We start from the raw sequence: 19,508 nt of genomic DNA on the forward strand, positions 1-19,508 counted from the left end.
TTGATAAAAGTAGTTATCTTTGGTCACTTACTTCACATGCCTCACCATGGCACCTATCTTACAAATAAAAGTAATTTCAATGAAGTTTGCAGAGAGGGAATAGACAGACCAGAAGGATGAGACATGTACTGTTGGAGTCCCCAGAATCCCCTTAGAATAACGCAATAGATTGGATTGATTTTTGGAATGAGGGGGTTGCTCTAGTAGTGCAGATTGAGTAGTTGTTATAAACTTAAAGACAGTCATAGAGACATACAGTTCAGAAACAGGCCCTTCGGCCCAACTAGTCTGTGCCGACCGAGATGCCCATCCAAGCTAATCCCATTTGCCCGCTTTTGGCCCATATCCTTCCAAACCTTTCCTATCCATGTACCTATCCAACTGTCCTTAGAAGTTCTTATTTTACCTGCCTCAGCCACTTCCTCTGGCAGCTCATTCCATATATGTACCACCCTCTGTGCAAAAAGGTTGCCCCTCAAATTCACATTAAATCTTTCCCCTCTTACCTTAAACTTATGCCTTCTACTTCTTGATTCCCCAACCCTGGGTAAAAGACTGAGCACATTCACCATATCTATGTCCCTCATGACTTTATACACTTCTATAAGATCACCTCTCAGTCTCCCACGCTCCAAGGAAAAAAGTCCTAGCCTGCCTAAGCTCTCCTTATAACTCAGTCCCTCAAGTCCTGGCAACATCCCTGTAAATCTTTTCTGCACACTTTCCAGTTTAATAACATTTCTTCTATAAGCACAGCGACTAAAAGTGAATACAATACACCAAGTGCGACCTCTTGTACAACTGCATAACCTCCCAGCTTCTGTACTTGATGCCCTGACTGATGAAGCATGTCCAAAGCCTTCTTCACCACCCTGTCTACCTATGACTCCACTTTCAGGGAACCATGTAGCTCAACTCCAAGATCCCTCTGTTCTACACTCCCCAGGGCCATATCATTTACCAGCTCTCCCTGGATTCCATACCATCTAACCTTCCAGAGCAGCCTTTCGTTTGGAACCTTATCAAAGGCTTTACTGAAGTCCATATAGACCAAGTCTGCCACCCTGCCCTTATCGACCTTCTTGGTCAGTTGATCAAAAACTTAATCATTCGTGAGACACGATCTCCCACATACAAAGCCATGCTTACTACCCCTCATAAACCCATCTTTCCAAGTGCATGTACATCTTATCTCTCAGAATCCTCTCCAGTACCATAGATGTTAGGCTTACTAGTCTATAGCTCCCAGGTTTTTCTTTGCAATCCTTCTTAAATAAAGACACAACATTCACTCAAATGGCACAACATTCTCACAAAATGAGGCATGTGCAGAGTGGAAAGGTGAAGGGGTGATAGCCAGGGCATGGGGCCCTCCCAATAATTATCCAAGTTAAATTTGTAAAATATATTTTGTAATACAATATAATATTTAGGTCTTTAATTTGCCACTCCAATTGTTGCTAGCTGAAGTGTATATTTCTGTATTCTCATTTCTATGACATTATACCAATAGCAATGGCAGTATTAAGAAAAAAGCAACCCCTCCTCAGACATTTGCCCTCTTGCTCCTACAAATACTCTGCAAGGACTCTCCTTCCCAACTTTCCCATACTCCTTTACACTTTGCTCACCACACTTATTCCTAGTTATAATTTCCTCACAATCCATGCCTCATCTGCTTCCTCCATCCCATCCAACTGGTATCATCCAGTCACATGCTCTAATAAGAACAGAATGCTGTCAACCTAGATAATTAATATTTTCCCTCCGAATATAAAGTCCTTTAGCTTCACAATCTTTGCTAAGAGACCAATAACAACAGTGATAGCACACTTTTGTATTCCTTTACAGTAACTCTCAGCTGAAAGCATTTCATCACCAAATAATCAATACCCAATTGAGATTAAGTCAAAATAGTTTTTAAGTGTTATTTATAAGCTAAATCTTTAAAGGAGACTATGATAACCCAATGAATCTCAATTAATCAAGTGAAATGACAAAGTTTGCCATGTCTGCCACACGGAAGATAAACTGCAAAGAGACACCAAGAAAATTATAATGGATTTATGAATTGTCTATTCCTGAATCTATTTAATGTTGTTATACCATGTCACTTGTATTTCAGCACTATTTCCAATTTTCTATAAAGAACTCCACAAACAAATGATGCTTCTTTAAAACCTATATATCTAAAGCTATCAGTGAGAGAGATTCTTTACCTGGATCAGGAACCTTCAGGCCACTTTTGACATGGAAAAAATTTGAAACATTAAACTTGTCCACATTGGATGGATCCTGCAGATAAAAGTTAAAGAGAAGATACAATTAAGGCCAAAGAACATAATAAAAATTAGAAAATATCTTGTTCTATATATAAAAATGTTTGATTTTACTCTTTGTACTTTACTGTAATATCTCATTTTGCAACATTCTGCCTAAGCAAAAAAATATAGCACCCAGAGGATAACTTAGAACAGTTTAAGTAAAACAAGAGAAAAGCGTGTTGCCCCTCAACTGTCACAGCTGTTGTAGTAGGGTGACCAATCTACAAGCTGAAACTGCTTTTTGTTCTTCTGTAGCTTGGGAACAGTACACTTCACTGTGCAACCAATACATTGAATTCCATCCAGAGCCCTGGAAAGGGGCAAATGGAAAACGGCCACAACAATGTACTCACTCCCAGCAACATTACATACACAATCACACCGACATTCTCTGTAGTACACAACTTGTTAATCGGGGGAATCACTTCCAGAAATTGGAGGGGGAGAGTGAAAAGAAGATAAGAAAAGGGGTAAGTACAAAAGATGAGGAAAAATGGATAATGGGACTAATGGGAAGAAAAGGGTCAAAATGAAAAAATTTGCAAGGGGGAGGGAAGTGTGAAAAGAGAGACAAATGAAGTAAATTAGAGAACGCTCCAGCCCATAATGCGCAGATAAAATCTGGAACTCCAATGAGGTGTTGAGACTACATGGAGAGAAAAATGTCAAAACTGAGTTTGACTTTTTTTTGCTGGGAAATTGTGGCAAGAGTTACAAAACAAAAGTAGGCAGATGGGTTTATGATATTGATCAGCCATTATATAACTGAATGATAGAACAATCTCAATGGCTCAAAGAATTTACTCTTGCTCTGATGCAATATTCTTTTTAGTACTGATTTATCAATGTACCTAGTATTAAATGCAAGGCTAATGAGTCCATAGTCAACCAGGTCAAATGTTGAAAGTGTGCTTCATTTGTCGAAGATTTCAAAATAAAAGGAGAGAAATCAATCAGAACGGCTGTCACATGCTCTTCATGGGCTAAAGCCAAGAAAAGCAGCTGCCTTCCTTTTGGAGCTTGTTGTGGTTAAGCAGAAAATAAGGACTTTACTACAAAAGTTAAAATGATAACACAGTAACTTTCAGGAGATTTGCAAATAGGGCAGAACCAATATTTAAAGCTGTCAGTGTCAAAAAGATCCAGTATTTCAGATGAAATCCAAATGCTGTACAATAACTAATGATATCTCTTTAATGCACACTTTTAGCTTCAGAATGTGAGGACACTCAATCAACAAATCATAAAGTGACACAGTACAGAAGGAAGCTATTTAAGCCTATCCTTTGACCAAACAATATTTTTCTCTTTACCTAATTCCCTTTAGAAAATGATTATTTAATCAGCTTTCACCAGCCCTTCAGGCAAGGAAATTTAAAATCAAAATACTCACTGCATAAGCAAAAAATTTCTGGTTCTTTCTCCAGTTGCCTTGGATTTGTGGCCTCTGAACACAAAAACTGTTTTCTTACTTTTACAGAGTTGCACGGAACAGACTCTGATCCTCCAGCCCAGTGTGTCCATGCTGATCTTTGTGTCCATCTACACTAATCCCACTTGCCTGCATTTGGACCGTATCCATTTATGCCTTACCTATTTAAATGTCTGTCTAAATGCCTCTTAAATCTAGTGACTGTATCTGATTCCACCACCTCCTCTGGCAGCAAGCTCTGTGTTAAAAAACTTCACCTTCTGATCCCCTTTAAAACTCCTTCTGCTTGCCTTAACTGTATGCCCTCTTATTTTTGATATGCCTACCATGGGAAAAATACTTTGATGATCTCCCTTGTCTATGCCTCTCATAATCTTATTTTTGTTCTATCAGGTAATTCCTCAGCCTCCTTCCAGGGAGAACAAGCACAGTCTATCCAACCCCTCCTCATAACTAAAGCCCTCCAATCCAGGTAACATCCTGGTGAATCTCCTATGCACCTTCTCCAGCACAATTACGTCCTTCCTAGGTGACCTGAACTGCAATGTGGTATTCCAAGTGTGGCCTAACCAGTATTTTGTAAAGTTGCACGATAACATCCCAACTGCTTTGCCCCAGCCTCAGAAGGCAACCATGCCATGTGCCTTCTTCACCACCCTATTGACTGCATTGCCACTTTTAGGGAACTATGGACTTGGATCTCTGGGACTTTCAGTTCAACAACATTCTTTAGTGCCCAACCATTTACTGTACATGTCCTACCCCTACTAACCACTTGAGATGAATTCCAGCTTCTCTACTCACTTCATGTAACTGAAATCAGTCATCCCTGCACTGTTCTAGTAAACCTCACCGAAGCTACTCCAAAGCCCTCACTTCCTTGGATACAATACTGGGGTAATCCATGATTACAGGGGTTCAGCAAAATTCTTTGTATTTAACTCTGTCTCAAGGACCCTGGATTCTTAATTCACCCTTCCACCTTCAAACATTTGTGAACAAAATACTGCTGGTTTGTTTTATTTGTCTCTGGGCCCACTTTAAAATTGTTTTATTTTGTTTGAATTGCCTCACATTTCATACACCGAAGTAAATCATTTAAGAAATAACACATTTATACTGTGCCTTTTATGACCCCCCCGCCCCGATATCTCAAATACTTTACAGAAAATTACATGTGCTTTGAAGCGTTGTCAGAGTTGTAATGCAGTAAACACGGTGCATGTACTTGTAGGCATTTCCCCAGCTAAGTGCCACCAACTGAAGATTCCAATGTGTTGTGAGAAATCCACATGGCTGCCACGTGACAGTAACGACACTGACCCCCACTGACCGGAGGACAGCATTGCTCCTCTGAGCAGAAGTGATACTACTGTCAATCAAGGTGCGGCTCCACCCACCCCTCAGGTGTGAGAGTACCTTTTGCCTCTGAACCTGTCTGACCACTCTGATCTTGCCTGACCAGTACCCTTTGTCTCTGAACCTGCCTGACCATTGGCTGTGGCAGGAACCTTTGTCTTTGACCCCCCACACCATTGGCTCATTTAAATCACAACAGTGAGGCTCCACCCAGCCTCCTAGCACCATTAAAAGGGCTGCATCCCCTAGCCCTTCCTCTTTTGACGACCCCAGGGGTAGTGAGACAACGCTGAAGAGATCTTTGGTAAGAGTGCATCACCACATGGTCAGGGAGCGTTTCACTCAGACCCAGGGAGCGTTAAGGGCCAATGCTAGTGTGGGACAGGCATTGAAGTGTTATATCCCGAAGTTGTACATTGTTATTGTGTGCGTGTGTGTGTGTGTATATTTTACCCCAGTTGCGATTCCCTCTCGTGTGTGCGGTATCCTGTGCGTGAGTGAGAGTGTGTCTGTTCCCATTCATTCTGTCCCGTGTTTGCCTTTGTGATTAAACTAGTTTTGGTCTACAAAGCTCGTGTCCAGAGTCCTTGATCCTTAAGACAGCAAAGAACGATTTCACACAACATTTGGCACTGCAAGCAGGGTCTCGAGGATTTTGGCTGGACACAAACACAGGGGGAATGTTTTGGAACTGGGGATACAAGGCTAACGCAGATAGAGAGGAGAGGATCTCGGGGTGGACAGACGAGAGTGAGGGATTTGGAAGCTTGGTCAGCCTGCTGGCAAACCACAGCAAGCCCGTGGATTGGGCTGAGCAGTTAGAAACTGGGACACCACGTGGTGGCCCTCCTCCAGCAGTCAGGATTCCCCAGTGCCAGAGGGAGCCCGAGGGGTGCCATCTGGCTCCTAGCCTCCCTCCTGAGGCGCCAGGTCGAGATTACTGGCCAGTTGCAGGATACCTGCTCAGTAAGGGAAAGAGAGATAGAGACCCTCCGATAAAGGTGTTGCACACTCCAGGAGGTGGCCCAAACTGCCCAGACCCGGGCCAATGACCTTGAGGTCCGGGGCACTGAGGTCGCCTGCTGGCTGGTCCAGGTGCAGCAGGTACAAGCCGCCCGCAGAGCTGGCTGGCAGCCAGATCCCTTTAAAATCTGAGCCCCGGTCCGGCGCGGCGACCGGCTAGACACATGGCTTGGGGACGGGGACATATGGATGGACACTGACGAGGAAGGGACGCTTGAAGAGCAGGAGCCCCTCCAAGCCCGACTGCAACCCTGTGCCCCCGAGCGCTTGCAGGCTCGGCCCGTCCAGAAAAAGAATGGGACCTGGCGCATGACAGTGGACTACCAGCAGTTGAACAAGGCTGCCCCCCCACCCCCCACCCCTTGTTTCCGCAGTACCCGATATAGTCACCCTCGTGGAGAATGTGTCAGGGCGCCCAGACAAGTCATGGTACGCTGTTATAGATCTGGCCAATGCTTTCTTCTCCATCCCCCTCCACGATACCTCCCAGGATCAGTTTGCCTTTACCTGGGACGGGAGGCAATATACATTTAGATGCCTCCCCCCTCCCCCAAGGGTACATCCACAGTCCAATCATATGCCATGGGTTAATTGCACAGAATTTGCAGACCACTGAACTCCCCCCAGGGGTGGTAGCCACCCATCACATCGATGATGTCTTGCTGCAAGGCCATTCTGAGGCCATTGTTGCAGAAGCCCTTGACATGGTAATTTCCTCTCTCAGAGAGTGGGGCTGGGCCATTAATATGGAAAAGGTGCAAGGCCCAGCCCAGGATGTATTGTTCTTAGGAATCCGATGGCACGCCGGCGGGAAAGAGATCCCTGAGCCCGCATGGAACAAAATTTTGCATTTTGCCATCCCCAAGAACAAAACCGACACACAGAGGTTCGTGGGGCTCCTTGGTTACTGGAGACAGCATATCCCACACCTTACTATGGTCCTGAGACCCCTCCATAGGGTTTCCCAAAAAAAGGCCACCTTTTCCTGGGGGCCTGAACAGCAGGCTGCCTTTGAGACAGCGAAGCAAGCTGTGGAGAAAGCCCTGCCCCTTGCCCCCCCCCCCCACCGTCAGGAAGGGGTCCCCTTTGAATTACAAGTCTCCAGTGGCGAGTCGGTCGCTGAATGGAGCCTCTGGCAAAGGACCCAGGGGCGCAGAGTCCCGCTTGGCTTCTGGACCAAGTCCTTGCCGGAGGCTGCTGCCCACTACAGCCTTTGAGCACCAGCTGCTGGCCTGTTACCTAGCGCTCCTCGCCACAGAGCAGCAAACTGGCACTGACCCCATCATCCCTCGCCCCCATCTGCCCATCATGCGATGGGTCAAGTCCCCTGACTCCACTCACAAAGAGGGCCGAGCCCAGAGGTCCTCGGTGGAGAAGTGGAAGTGGTACATTGCGGACCGGATTGAGCCCAGTCCGGAAGGGGTCAGCCACCTCCACGAAGAGGTCATGTCCTTTCCCCAATCCCAGGAATCACTCCCGGACATTCCCGAGATCGCACCCTCCCCCATGTCCTGGGGCCAACCTTTCGACTCCCTCGATCCCGAGCAGAAGCTGCATGCCTGGTTCACAGACGGCTCCAGCCGCCGGTAAAACCGGAAGCAGCATTGGAAAGTGGCGGCACTTCATCCCACCACGGGGAAAACAGTGACAAAAGGAGCGGGAGGGTCCAGTCAACTGGCTGAGCTAGCAGCGGTGGCACTCACGCTACAGAACTCCACCGGGCCAATCCACATCTACACCGACTCTTGGGCAGTGGCCAATGGTTTGGTGGTGTGGATGGTGCGGTGGCGTGAAACGGGGTGGGAAATTCACGGACACCCCCTCTGGGGCCAGGAACATTGGCATTACATTTGGGACCAAGCGGCCCAGAGACACATAGCGGTCCACCACGTGGATGCCCATACACACAAAAAGACCCAGGAGGCCATCTATAATGCCACGGTGGACCAGGCTGCTCAGATATGTTGCGCTACCCTTCCCCCTGATGAACCTGACTTCAGCGCCCTAGCTGCATGGGCGAACTGTAAGAGCGGCCACCTAGGGGCCGACGGTACACGTCGCTGGGCAGAACGCTTCAGGGTTGCCCTTACAATAGACCAGTGTAAGACCATGGTCATGAACTGCCCCATCTGCCAGCAGGTAAAACCACAAGCTTGGCCGCAGCACGGGAGCGGGTCACATGTGGCAGGTAGATTATATCGGACCACTCCCATGCCATAACAGAAAGCAATAAGCCCTAACAATGGTGGACATGTACTCAGGTGTCTGGTGGTGGTGCCCTGGAAAGGGCCGACCAGAACAGCACCATCAAGGGATTGCAGTACCTCTCCTCGATCTACGGAGTACTGTGGGAGGTACAGTCTGATCAGGGCTCCCATTTCGCGGGGGCCAAGGTACAAAACTGGGTGGCAGAGGAGGGGATCTCGTGGCTGTTTCACATCCCCTACCATCCCCAGGCATTGGGCCTGATCAAGAGAATGAACGGCCTGCTGAAGGAGACGATACGCACGCTGACACCCTCCCGCACACTGCAGGGGTGGTCGGGCGTGCTGCAACAGGCCATCAATCAGCTGAACACACGCCCACTGGCCAGGGGGAGTCTCCATTATCCTGCCATCTGGCTTACTCCCCACATCCGACTTGCGAGACCCCGAATCCCCCGGGACTGAAGAGTCCCGAAGGGTCTGAGTCTGACAGCCACAAGGCCCCCCCTCAGAAGGGGGAAGTCGTTGCGCGCGGTCCTGGGGACACTCGTTGGGTCGAGATTCCGGGTCAAACTAACCTGTCCTGTCTCCATACCCGACACCTGACCCACCGGGAATGAGTTTGTTTCCCCCACTACAGGACGATGGCACTGCTCCCTCCACCCTCCATCTCTTTCTGCTGACTGTGATGATTGACGAGATGTCTGCTCAACCTTCCCTTGAAATTACTCACTGATCTACCAGCACCTCCAAGGACGGAACCATGGAGTATGCAGAACGGTTGAATCTACCCCTGAATCCAGGCACACGCCATTGAAGCCTTGATATCAACAATGATTCCTTTGGCTACTTGTCAGAATGGACTGTTTACATGGACTCTCGTTCAAATTAGTTTTCCTTTTATCTTTGTTGCATTGGTGTTGTGCGGTTCGGTCTCCCTGTTGCGCCCGTTATATCCACGTTCTGGGGGGCTGGATGGCAGTTCCTCATCATTTCCCCCACCATTGCACATTCTTTCCAGAGATTCCGAATGGGGTGGGTGTTTTAGGAGCTGGTATTTCCCTTCATACAATTTGACCTCCACACGAGTCCCGACCCTCAGAGTATTCTGCAGTTACTGAGCATGCCAAGGGAATGCTGGTGTAGACTCCAGGATAAGTACAGTTCCACCTTTTCAGTTGGCTGTTGAGAGTTTGAGCGAGACTGGTGTCCAGGTGCCCCCATGACCACTGCTGATGGTGCCGCTAAGCTGGGGCTCCCTAAACTCCAAATGGGACCCACTGGATCTCCAGCTCCAGTACCTACCCGTGGCTCCCCATGGGCTGCTACAGTTGCTGTCTTCTAGTGTTTGACAGTGCCCTGAATCCACACTCGATGAACAGGGGAAGCACCCAGCATGCAGTGGGTACAGGGACAGCAGGACCATCGCGGAGGCAGAGAGGGTCGAGAGGATTGCCTGCCACCCCCCCCCCCACCCCGTATTGCATGGCCAGACTGTCCCATGAGAAACTACGACGGCAGCGGAGCTGGCTGCAGTCAGGCTGGTAACCTGGTGAAATCAGACGGCCCTGGATGGTCCACTCGCTGCAAATGGTGGTACATGTGCGGTGATTACAAAGGAGTGCTGCACCTTTATCTCTGATAAATCCAGCAACCCCTCCAACCTGGCTGCTCACTTTGGGGACTCGGTGGCCAAAACTCAGAACCAAGGGACCAGCTCCTCCAGCACGACACCTTATGGGAAACAACTGGCTGTTTGGGTCACTGGGGGATGTTGGGCTACTGTCACCCACTGGCCATTGCCCTCTTTTTGTTGATTATGGTTTCTGTGTACCCTGATACCTCCTCCCTTGATTGGCAAGTCGTCTAACTTCCGAATGGTGGAACGTTGTGCGAAATCCACATGGCTGTCACATGACAGTAACGACACTGACCCCCACTGACTGGAGGACAGCGTTGCTCCTCTGATCGGAAGTGATACTACTGTCAATCAAGGTGCAGCTCCACCCACCCCTCAGGTGTGAGAGTACCTTTTGCCTCTGAACCTGCCTGACCAGTACCCTTTGTCTCTGAACCTGCCTGACCATTGGCTGTGGCAGGAACCTTTGTCTTTGACCCCCCACACCATTGGCTCATTTAAATCACAACAGTGAGGCTCCACCCAGCCTCCTAGCACCATAAAAAGGGCTGCATCCCCCTAGCCCTGCCTCTTTTGACGACCCCAGGAGTAGTGAGGCAACGCTGCAGAGATCATTGGTAAGAGTGCATGATCAGGGAGCATTTCACTCAGACTCAGGGAGCGTTAAGGGCCAATGCTAGTGTGGGACAGGCATTGAAGTGTTATATCCCGAAGTTGTACATTGTTATTGTGTGTGAGGGAGGGGGAGGGAGGGGGAGAGTATTTTACCCCAGTTGCAATTCCCTCATGTTTGCGGTATCCTGTGTGTGTGAGTGAGAGTGTGTCTGTTCCCATCCATTCTGTCCCGTGTTTGCCTTTGTGATTAAACTAGTTTTGGTCTACAAAGCTCATGTCCAGAGTCCTTGATCCTTAAGACAGAAAGAACGATTTCACACAACACAATGCAAACATGGAAGTCCTGAACCCCCTGGCTGCTCTTCCCCACTGGCAGAATTGTTGTAAATTCACATGTTGCTGCTGCAAAAATTCTGGGCCATGGCCATTTATGCACAGCAAGATCTCACAGACAGAAATGTGATCAGGATCAATGTGATATATTATGTCTACCTGAAAAATCAGATTGTGCCTCAGCTTAATATCTCATCCCAAGGACAGCACATTTGACAGTGCAGTGCTCTCTCAGTCCTGCACTGGAGTCTCATCCCGGATTAGGGATAATAATCACATTAGGTTGCTTGGGTAGTGGCTGGCGGTACTGTTGGAGGGGAGTGCAAATAGAAGTCTAAACCAAACATTGCAGTGCATGCCTTTGACTAGAAATATCTAGGTTGTTTTGAATTGATGGATTGTCCTATTGCCAGATAATTTAATAAACGAGCATAACTTTGAGAAATCTAACAGAAGGGGCTGTGAATTTCTTTTTTAGGAGGCAGTGCTCAAAAATCTCTTCAAAGATGTAAAAGCATGAACACTGGCTGAAGAAAAGGGGTGATGGCCAGTGTACGGGACAGCATAAGAAACCAAAACATTTGCTCCCTGTCCCCAGACAAATAAGACTGCAGTTTAACAAAAATATTGGAAGCAGGAAGATGACAGTTTAGTCATAAGACTTTGCTGCAAAGCAGGGAAGAAGGATTTGTTTGCTGTTAGATTGGCTGATATATTATAACAATTTATAATAAGGTTAGACATGGCATAGATCATTTAGACCAATACAATTTACTATATTCTAAACATTAGCTCAAGAAATTACGCACTTGGGAGCTGAAGACCAACAACGATCTGTGATGACGATTTCTCAACAGTTCATTGGATTAGAATAGGATGTGTGGTGCAGGAATAGGCTAGTCCACTCGAGCTTCCTCCCATCTTTCATCTAAATCTATTAGCATCACCCTTCATTCCCTTCTCCTCATTAGCTTGCCCAACCTCCCTTAAATGGATCTATATTATTTGCCTCAACTGCTCCCTACAGTAGAGTTCACATTCTCACCACTCTTTGGGTAAAATTACCAGCTTTCCTTCTATCAAAATCTTTCATAACATAAGTCTATCTTGATATGTATAACCCTTGTATAAACCCTTGAAGGTTTCATCCATGTGAACCCTCTCCATTTCCATAATATGGCAACCAGAATTGTACTCAGTACACGAAGCAGCCTCACCCAAGGTTTAATACAGGTTTAGCATATCTTACCCCTTTCTCAATTCAACTTCTCTAGAAATAAACATCAGTGCTTTATTTTTGTGGCCTTACTAAACTGTGGCACAACTTTTTATGTTGGTGTACTCCAAGATCCCTAACCTACGTTCACATCTTCCAAGTATTAAGCAAGCTTTCTATTCTTCTTACCAAAATCACTCCTCATATTAATCTGTGTTGAAGTTCACCTCACAATCATTTGCCTATTCTGCAAGACTGAGTTTTAAAAGACATTTAGCAAGAGTTCAGGGCCAGCAAGTTCTGGTAAGGGTGAAAAGCAAAGATTGCAAAACTAAGGAACCTTGGATAGCAAAAGTTATCGGGACTCTTATACTCGAGGCCTCAGCCTATGAAGGCAAGTATGCCAAGTGTCTTCTTTACCACCTTATTGATCTGTGTTGCCACTTTCAGAGAACTATGACTTGGACCCCTAGGTCTCTCCATTCATCAACATTCCTTATTGCCCTACTATTTAGTGTGTACATGTCCTACCCCGATTTAACTTCCCAAACTATAAGAAGCATGTGATTGCATCAGAGAGAGTACAGAGGAAATTCACCAGGTTGCTACCTAGATTGGAGGACTTTTGTAATAGGGGCAGATTGGAGAGCCTGGGCTCATTTTCCCTGGAGTGAAGGAAGCTAAGGATTGACCTGATAGAAACTTATAAGGTTAGGGGAGGCATAGATAGGGTTAATGGTCAAAATCTTTTTCCCAGTGGTAGGCATATGAAAAACAAAAGGACATGGGTTTAAGGAAAGAGGAAGAAGCTTTAAAGGGGTTCTGAGATGCAAGTTTATTTTACACAGAGAGTGGATGATATCCTGGCAGTGAATTCAAGATTAGAATGCCATTTAAACCAGGCTAGATATTTCTTCACCTTTTAGAAATAATTTGTTACAGCAACTTGTGTAGAAGATACGAGCTAAACTTTTCATTTGGTCTAGTGCTTAATTCAACCATACTAGTTACAAGAAAATCCAAAGGGCTCCAGTGATATTTTCCAGCGATTAGCTCAGAACACTCACATCCACATATTACCTATGCGTGAAATACCGTTTATGAACGGTGCTGTTGCTATGACAACATGAAAATGACAAAATGGAAATGCGGAGTATCTAAAATTGAAACAGAAATGTCTCAGCAATTCAGCCAGTAGGATTAAAAGTAGATGACGTTTTCAGAGTCTGCTCTGACAAGCGGCACATGACTGGAATACAATAATGTCTTTTCTCCTAACAGATGCTTACTGACATTCCACATTGACTGATGTCACAGGACTCAGTTAATTAAATGTTACACTATTAGTGTCATACCCACCCCATCAGCCCAGCTCTCATCTGCATTCTACTCATCGTGTAACAATGGGCATCACCATTTTGTAAGTGTGTATCTGCGTGCCTCGTGGTGAAGTTTTATTAGATCATTTACTGTGACACTTAACGGTAATGAAAACTGCGGAGTACTACCCTTCCAGTTTCTGCTTCAGTTATATTTGGCTCTGATTTCTGTTGCTTAGAGGTGGTTCCATCAAAATAAACATTCATTAGAAAGTCAGAAATAAGGGCTTTGTTGGGAAGTGGTAACTTTATGAGAACAGTATTGCTGCAGATTAAGGAGGAAACAAAACAAAATACAGTTGTCTTTTTTTTGCAGCATTGGAAGAGAAATAATTTGTGCAACACCTGGGTACAAGAAACTAAGTTTATCAAGGAAAAGAAAAAGAGATTTTGTGAGTTATAGCATTTTAGACAAATGGTGAGTGATGCACAAGACCTCCATATTTCTCAGAAACCAGCATCTGCACAGAAATATAAATTAATATTATATTTGGAAATAAAGGGTTAGAGTGAGAAACCAATGAGTAGTCCCCACGATGGATTTCTACAGATAGACAGATGTGAAGTGACATATTTCCAGAAGCACTGGAGGCTCTGTGGATGATAATAAAGAAAAAGACTTACATTTGTATAATGTTGCTTCATGTCACAGAAACCTGTCAAAGAATTTTGCGTACTTTCCTCATTTTTAAGTTAATTGTGCTCCCTAGCAGAGGCAAAAGAATGGAAAAGGTCAATTTGCAAAACTTGCACTGACTTAAAATACTTCTGTCCTGGATCAGACAAAAATCTGGCTCAATAGCTATTTCCTGTGATCTATACTTTGTTAACAACTGCCAATCAGCTGAAGGAAAGGGAATATAATCCTGGTAATAAATTTGCTCTAACATCATGGAAAGAGACATTTGAATCAGTAGGCCTCAGATTGTAATGGTATTTTTGGAAAATTACAGTCATTCCAACTTAATTAAAACAAAAGACTTTTAGTATTTAACACTTTCAGCTGAAGGATATTATCAGTACTTTCAACTATCCACCTGTTTTAAAGGAGAATATATCTACAATTCCAACGTAAAACAATGATATTAAAGTTTCTCAATCCACACTAGCCTTGAGATAAACTGAAAATTCTGGAGTTGGATTATTTTTAATTTGGGAGCTAAAGGTCACCATACTCCTCAGAAATCCATCCAACTTTGATTTTTAATGGCCTTGATTAGAAATAAAGAATGCCACGTAAAAATCTTTACTGCTAGCAATTGCTTTTCAATGGATCGGTGCAGAGTCTGTGCTCCAGTAACTTGGTATCTATTAAAGTAAGGGCTTAAGCATTCAAAAAGAATAAAATCCAACTGGATGCAAATGCACTAAATCAGTTTTATTAAAAGACAGATAACTCTAATACCATTAACTGCAAGGAGGACATGTTGTCTTAAAAAAATTATAACAGCAGATCTAGTTCTCTTTCTGGCTCAAGACCATAAAAGTACACCACAGATTCTTTTATTTTAAAGACTACATATAGTGGTATTGCACTTACAAGATAGAATGGGCATGTTTGGGTAATTCCATTATCAATCAGCTTCCCTACACCTTATTTACTTGTCCCAGAAGCTTGCAGTTCAACAACAACTATATTTATACATCAACTTTACTGCAACATCTGAGATTGAGTTGAAGCACATAATTCCTACATGAGTAAATTACACATTTTGTCTGTCAAAATATCCTACTCAGGTTTTAAATTGCCTGTGCTCTTTAGAAATGTTTTCTGATTAAATTTATGCTTTTCACTGTACAATCGATTGCTTGTTGCAAGCTCAACCTCCAACCACTGAGTGATAGTTGTTTACTAAATCATTTATACAATGGCTATGATGGTGCTGATCCAGTCCAGACTCTGGATTCTATACTTTTACCCACTTTTAACATAAAATTATTAAACTAGTGCCACAGCATAGCATAGTTTTGATTTTCTTTGCCAGAGAATGGAAAGATTCAATATTGAATGTGTAGGTCTCAATGCTTTAATTGGCTACTGTAAATTACCTTAGTGTATGTGGCAAGTGGGAGATTCAGGGAGATGTAATGGGCACATGCGAAAGGACAAGTTACAGGGAAATTAGTGGGGCAGTGGGATTGATGGGATTGTTCTGAGAGCCTACATAAACTCGATGGGCTGTATGGCTTCCCAAGTTGCAAAGAAATATTGGTATTGGTTTATTATTGTCACTTGTACCGAGGTACAGTGAAAAACTTGTCTTGCATACCGATGAAATATATGGAATATGAAATACGAAATACATCTATTGGATTTCAGATTAGTAGAGACAAGCCACTATCCTACAGTGACAGGAATAAGGAGTAGTTGTGTTATTCCTAAGTGTATCAAATAACTAAGGGAATGTCATAAAATTTACAGCTGGTCACCAGCCTAGTTAATAGAACAAGGCCTCAGACAAAGGAAAGCTCAATCTAGCACTCCAATTTTCCATGAGAATTTTATACAGGGATATTTATCTATTAGATAAACCACATTCTAGAACGATTATTTTTAACATAGATACAGCTGTGATAAATCTATTATATACTTTCAATCTCTTTTCTTTCTTAAAAGGTCAACTGTTTCCAATGTCATGTGCCACTGGCTAGATGTCAGAACTGCTTTTGCCAATCTAAATCTGCCTTTGACATTCAATTATCTTGTGTTTTCACATTACTACAGTTCATGATTATTTTCACCTAATAAAACTGTGTACTGTTCTGTATAGAGCTCTACAGTGCCAAGAAACGCAACCTCATGAATTTAAAATAAGATTAGACCACGTTTAGAAAAAAAGAGCTTTAAAAAAAAAGGTTACAAACACAACAAAAAAAGCAGGGATTTTCATAGATAAAATACAAGTGCAATAATTGTAATGTGGATGAAAAAAAGTTACTGGATAATTTTGTGCATTTTCTTATTCTGGAGTTAATAAGGAATTTGCTGATCAATTGAAATTGTCATCTTTAACACAATCATAAATTAGAGATGTTTATTTATCTGGTAACAGATAAAGGCAATAAACAGATTGAATTGCACTTCATCGAAAGTCCTGTTCATTTCGCAAATGTTTCACAAATCAGTGATGTCCGACCAAAAGATACTGTGAATACGGTTACCTACTAGCCTCCCAGGGTCAATTCTCCAATTTGTCTCATTAGTTTTGATATTTACAGATCCATGTTTACCTGTTTACTTATTATTGCTGTTCTTTAAAATTCTTCTTGATCCACATCTTTTCTTGCCATTTTATCTTACAACCATTTCTCAAACAGCAACGCTTCAGCCAGCAGATAAAGCAAGATTGCAATTATAGACAGACTTGAAAAAGTCCCAAAGTGCTTTATGAGGACTGGATGCCTTCTTCAAAAGTCAAATTTGGTAACAGATAAAGACGATAAACAGATTGAATTGCACTTCATTGAAAGTCCTGTACTTTTCGCAAAATGTTTGAAGTCCAATACTTAAGTCCAATCCTAAAAAAGCACTGGTTTAAAATCAAAGCATTGCTTAAAAATGTGCCAGCTTAAAGCAGGACTTAAAGCAAATTAAGACAGTGGCAACAGATTTTTGAATGACTTCAGGTTGATGGGGTTGGGGGGCAGAACAAGGTAGAGTTTGTTTGAATAGTCAAGTCTAGAGGTAACAAGGGCATGGATGAGGGACTCAAATTCAGCTCCATTATCACCCTGATACAATGGTACAGCATGAGTACTGCATGTATGAAGTTATATTAAAATGGGACCCTTTATAAATCAAGTATAGATGAATCGACATTGTCTCAGCCTGACATGGACTCCATGACCCAAATAACAACCACTTGAGCAGTTCCAAGGCCATGACTGTGTGTATGGTAACAATTCCATAAGTTATTTCAAGAACAGACTTTTTCCCTTAGTGTCCAGGTAACCTTGTTCCCCTAGTCAATGCAACACAAAAGTAAATAATGTGGTTGTGTGTCTTATTATTGCTTGTAGCAATCTGCTGTATGTAAAACAGTGCCGTATGTGCCTATGTAATCACAATGCATGAAGGATCTTCAATCTGAACCATTAACTGTTTCTCTTTCCAAGGATGCTGCCTGACCTGCTGAGTGTTTCCACCATTTCCCGTTTTTGGTTTATTGCATAATGTGCGAGCCATTTTGAAGATCTTAAGACAATGCAAATTAAAGTGTCTCTCTTTGGCTGGCTCCTATTGTTCCTGTGGAAAGTATTGCCATCATTCCCTCTGCCCTATTACAGGACGTATGGGGGCGCAATGAGTTTATGGGAACCGCAGATTTATATAAATAGTTACAATAAAGCAGAATTAAGAGCTACCTTATTACTTGACATTTTATAACCAGCTGTACAAAGCAAAAGAAGAAAAAGTTCCATACTTGCAGTGTGATGATGTCTTGCCGAGTAAAAGGTTCGTCATTTAGCAGATCTTTAAAATTCTTGGTCTTAATGTTCAACTGCTCCACAGCCTAAACAGGAGGAGAAGTATGACTTTCTAAATAGTTATTGTTCCTTCCAGCCATGTTAAAAGCACAAGAAATACCAGCAGACTTAGGCTATATAGGTGATCTACATGCAGAAATTTAACTAATTGTTTTGTCATATTTATAGTTCACCATAAAACATGGGTGTATCTGGAATAGAGGATCATAGAATCACAACAGTTATAGCACAGAAGACCATTTGGCCCATTACATCTATACCAGTTGGAAAAGGTTGAAGTCCCAACACTGCAGACACCACACATTACATTGCCTCAACCGAAAAAGATACATTTATGCCTACTTTGTTTCCTATGACCCAGCCAACCTTCTATAAAATCAATATGTTACTAACTACTTACGAGCTTATATTTACCCACAATAACCTTTGATGAGGTGCTTTATCAAACATCTTCTGGATATTTAAGTACAGTACATCCCTGGTTCCCTTTTATTGAATACATGTATCACTTTTTCAAAGAGCTACAATAAATTGACGAAACACAACTTCCTTTCAGTAAAATCATGTTGAATTTCACCAATATCTTAAATTTTTCTAAGTGCCTGACCAAAGTCTTTAACTGAAGTCTATCTTCCCTATGACAGATTTAAGATAATTGGCCTCTAGATTCTTGCTTTCTATCTCTCTTTCTTTTTCAATAAAGGAGTTACATATTCTATTTTCCAATTAGGGAATTTTCGAAAATTAAAAGCAACACATGAACTACCCCATTGGTGATCTCTTTAAAGACCAGAGGATGAACACCATAAGGAGGGGAAGCTTCTTCACACATAAGGTAGAGTGTATATGGAATGAGCTACCAGAGGAGGTGATTAAGGCAGGTACAATAACAACATTTAAAAGACACTTGGGCAGATACGTGGATGGAAAAGGTTTAGAGGGATATGGGCCAAATACAGACAAATGGGATTAGCTTAGATGGACATCTTGGTCAGCATGGACAAGTTGGGCCGAAGGGCCTGCTTCCGTGCTTTATGACCTGGGGACTTGACAGCCTATTGATCCAACAATTTGCTTGATACTCAATTTCCCTGATGTCTAAGTTTCCCCGAGTTACTTCCTCCCCTCCAATTCCCAATTCCCAGCTATTTCTGTGATTTTACTTGTATCCTCTATTATGATTCAAAATATTTGATTAATTCATTCAACATCTCCACATTTTCCATTATTAATTACCAAGACTTGTTACTTTTGCAACCAACACTCAATTTAAATCTTTTCATTTTTAAATATCCGCAGAAACACTTATTATCTAATATTTCTAGCTAGCTTTATCACGTACTCCAATTTTTCCTTCCCTTTTAATCTTTGATGCTTATATTCTATCCAACATTCGGATCTGCCACCATCTTTGATTAATTATATGACTTTTCTTTAAGCCTGATCTTATCTTTTACTTCTTTAATTAGCAGTGGATAGTTGATCCTCCCCTTTGA

General features: G+C 43.2%; 1 protein-coding gene across 1 annotated transcript in view; it reads right to left on the reverse strand.

Annotated features, from left to right (window-relative positions):
- ppil2 (peptidylprolyl isomerase (cyclophilin)-like 2) overlaps window positions 1-19,508 on the reverse strand; it is a 231,481-nt gene that overhangs the window by 146,591 nt on the left and 65,382 nt on the right. Inside the window, exons 8-9 of the mRNA XM_052031825.1 lie at window positions 17,949-18,038; window positions 2,220-2,295 (exon numbers count right to left, since the gene is read on the reverse strand). Coding sequence (XP_051887785.1) covers window positions 2,220-2,295; window positions 17,949-18,038 — 166 coding nt within the window. The remainder of the gene's footprint in view (window positions 1-2,219; window positions 2,296-17,948; window positions 18,039-19,508) is intronic.

The sequence above is a fragment of the Pristis pectinata genome, chromosome 17, assembly GCF_009764475.1.
Source record: "Pristis pectinata isolate sPriPec2 chromosome 17, sPriPec2.1.pri, whole genome shotgun sequence".
NCBI classification, from domain to species: domain Eukaryota; kingdom Metazoa; phylum Chordata; class Chondrichthyes; order Rhinopristiformes; family Pristidae; genus Pristis; species Pristis pectinata.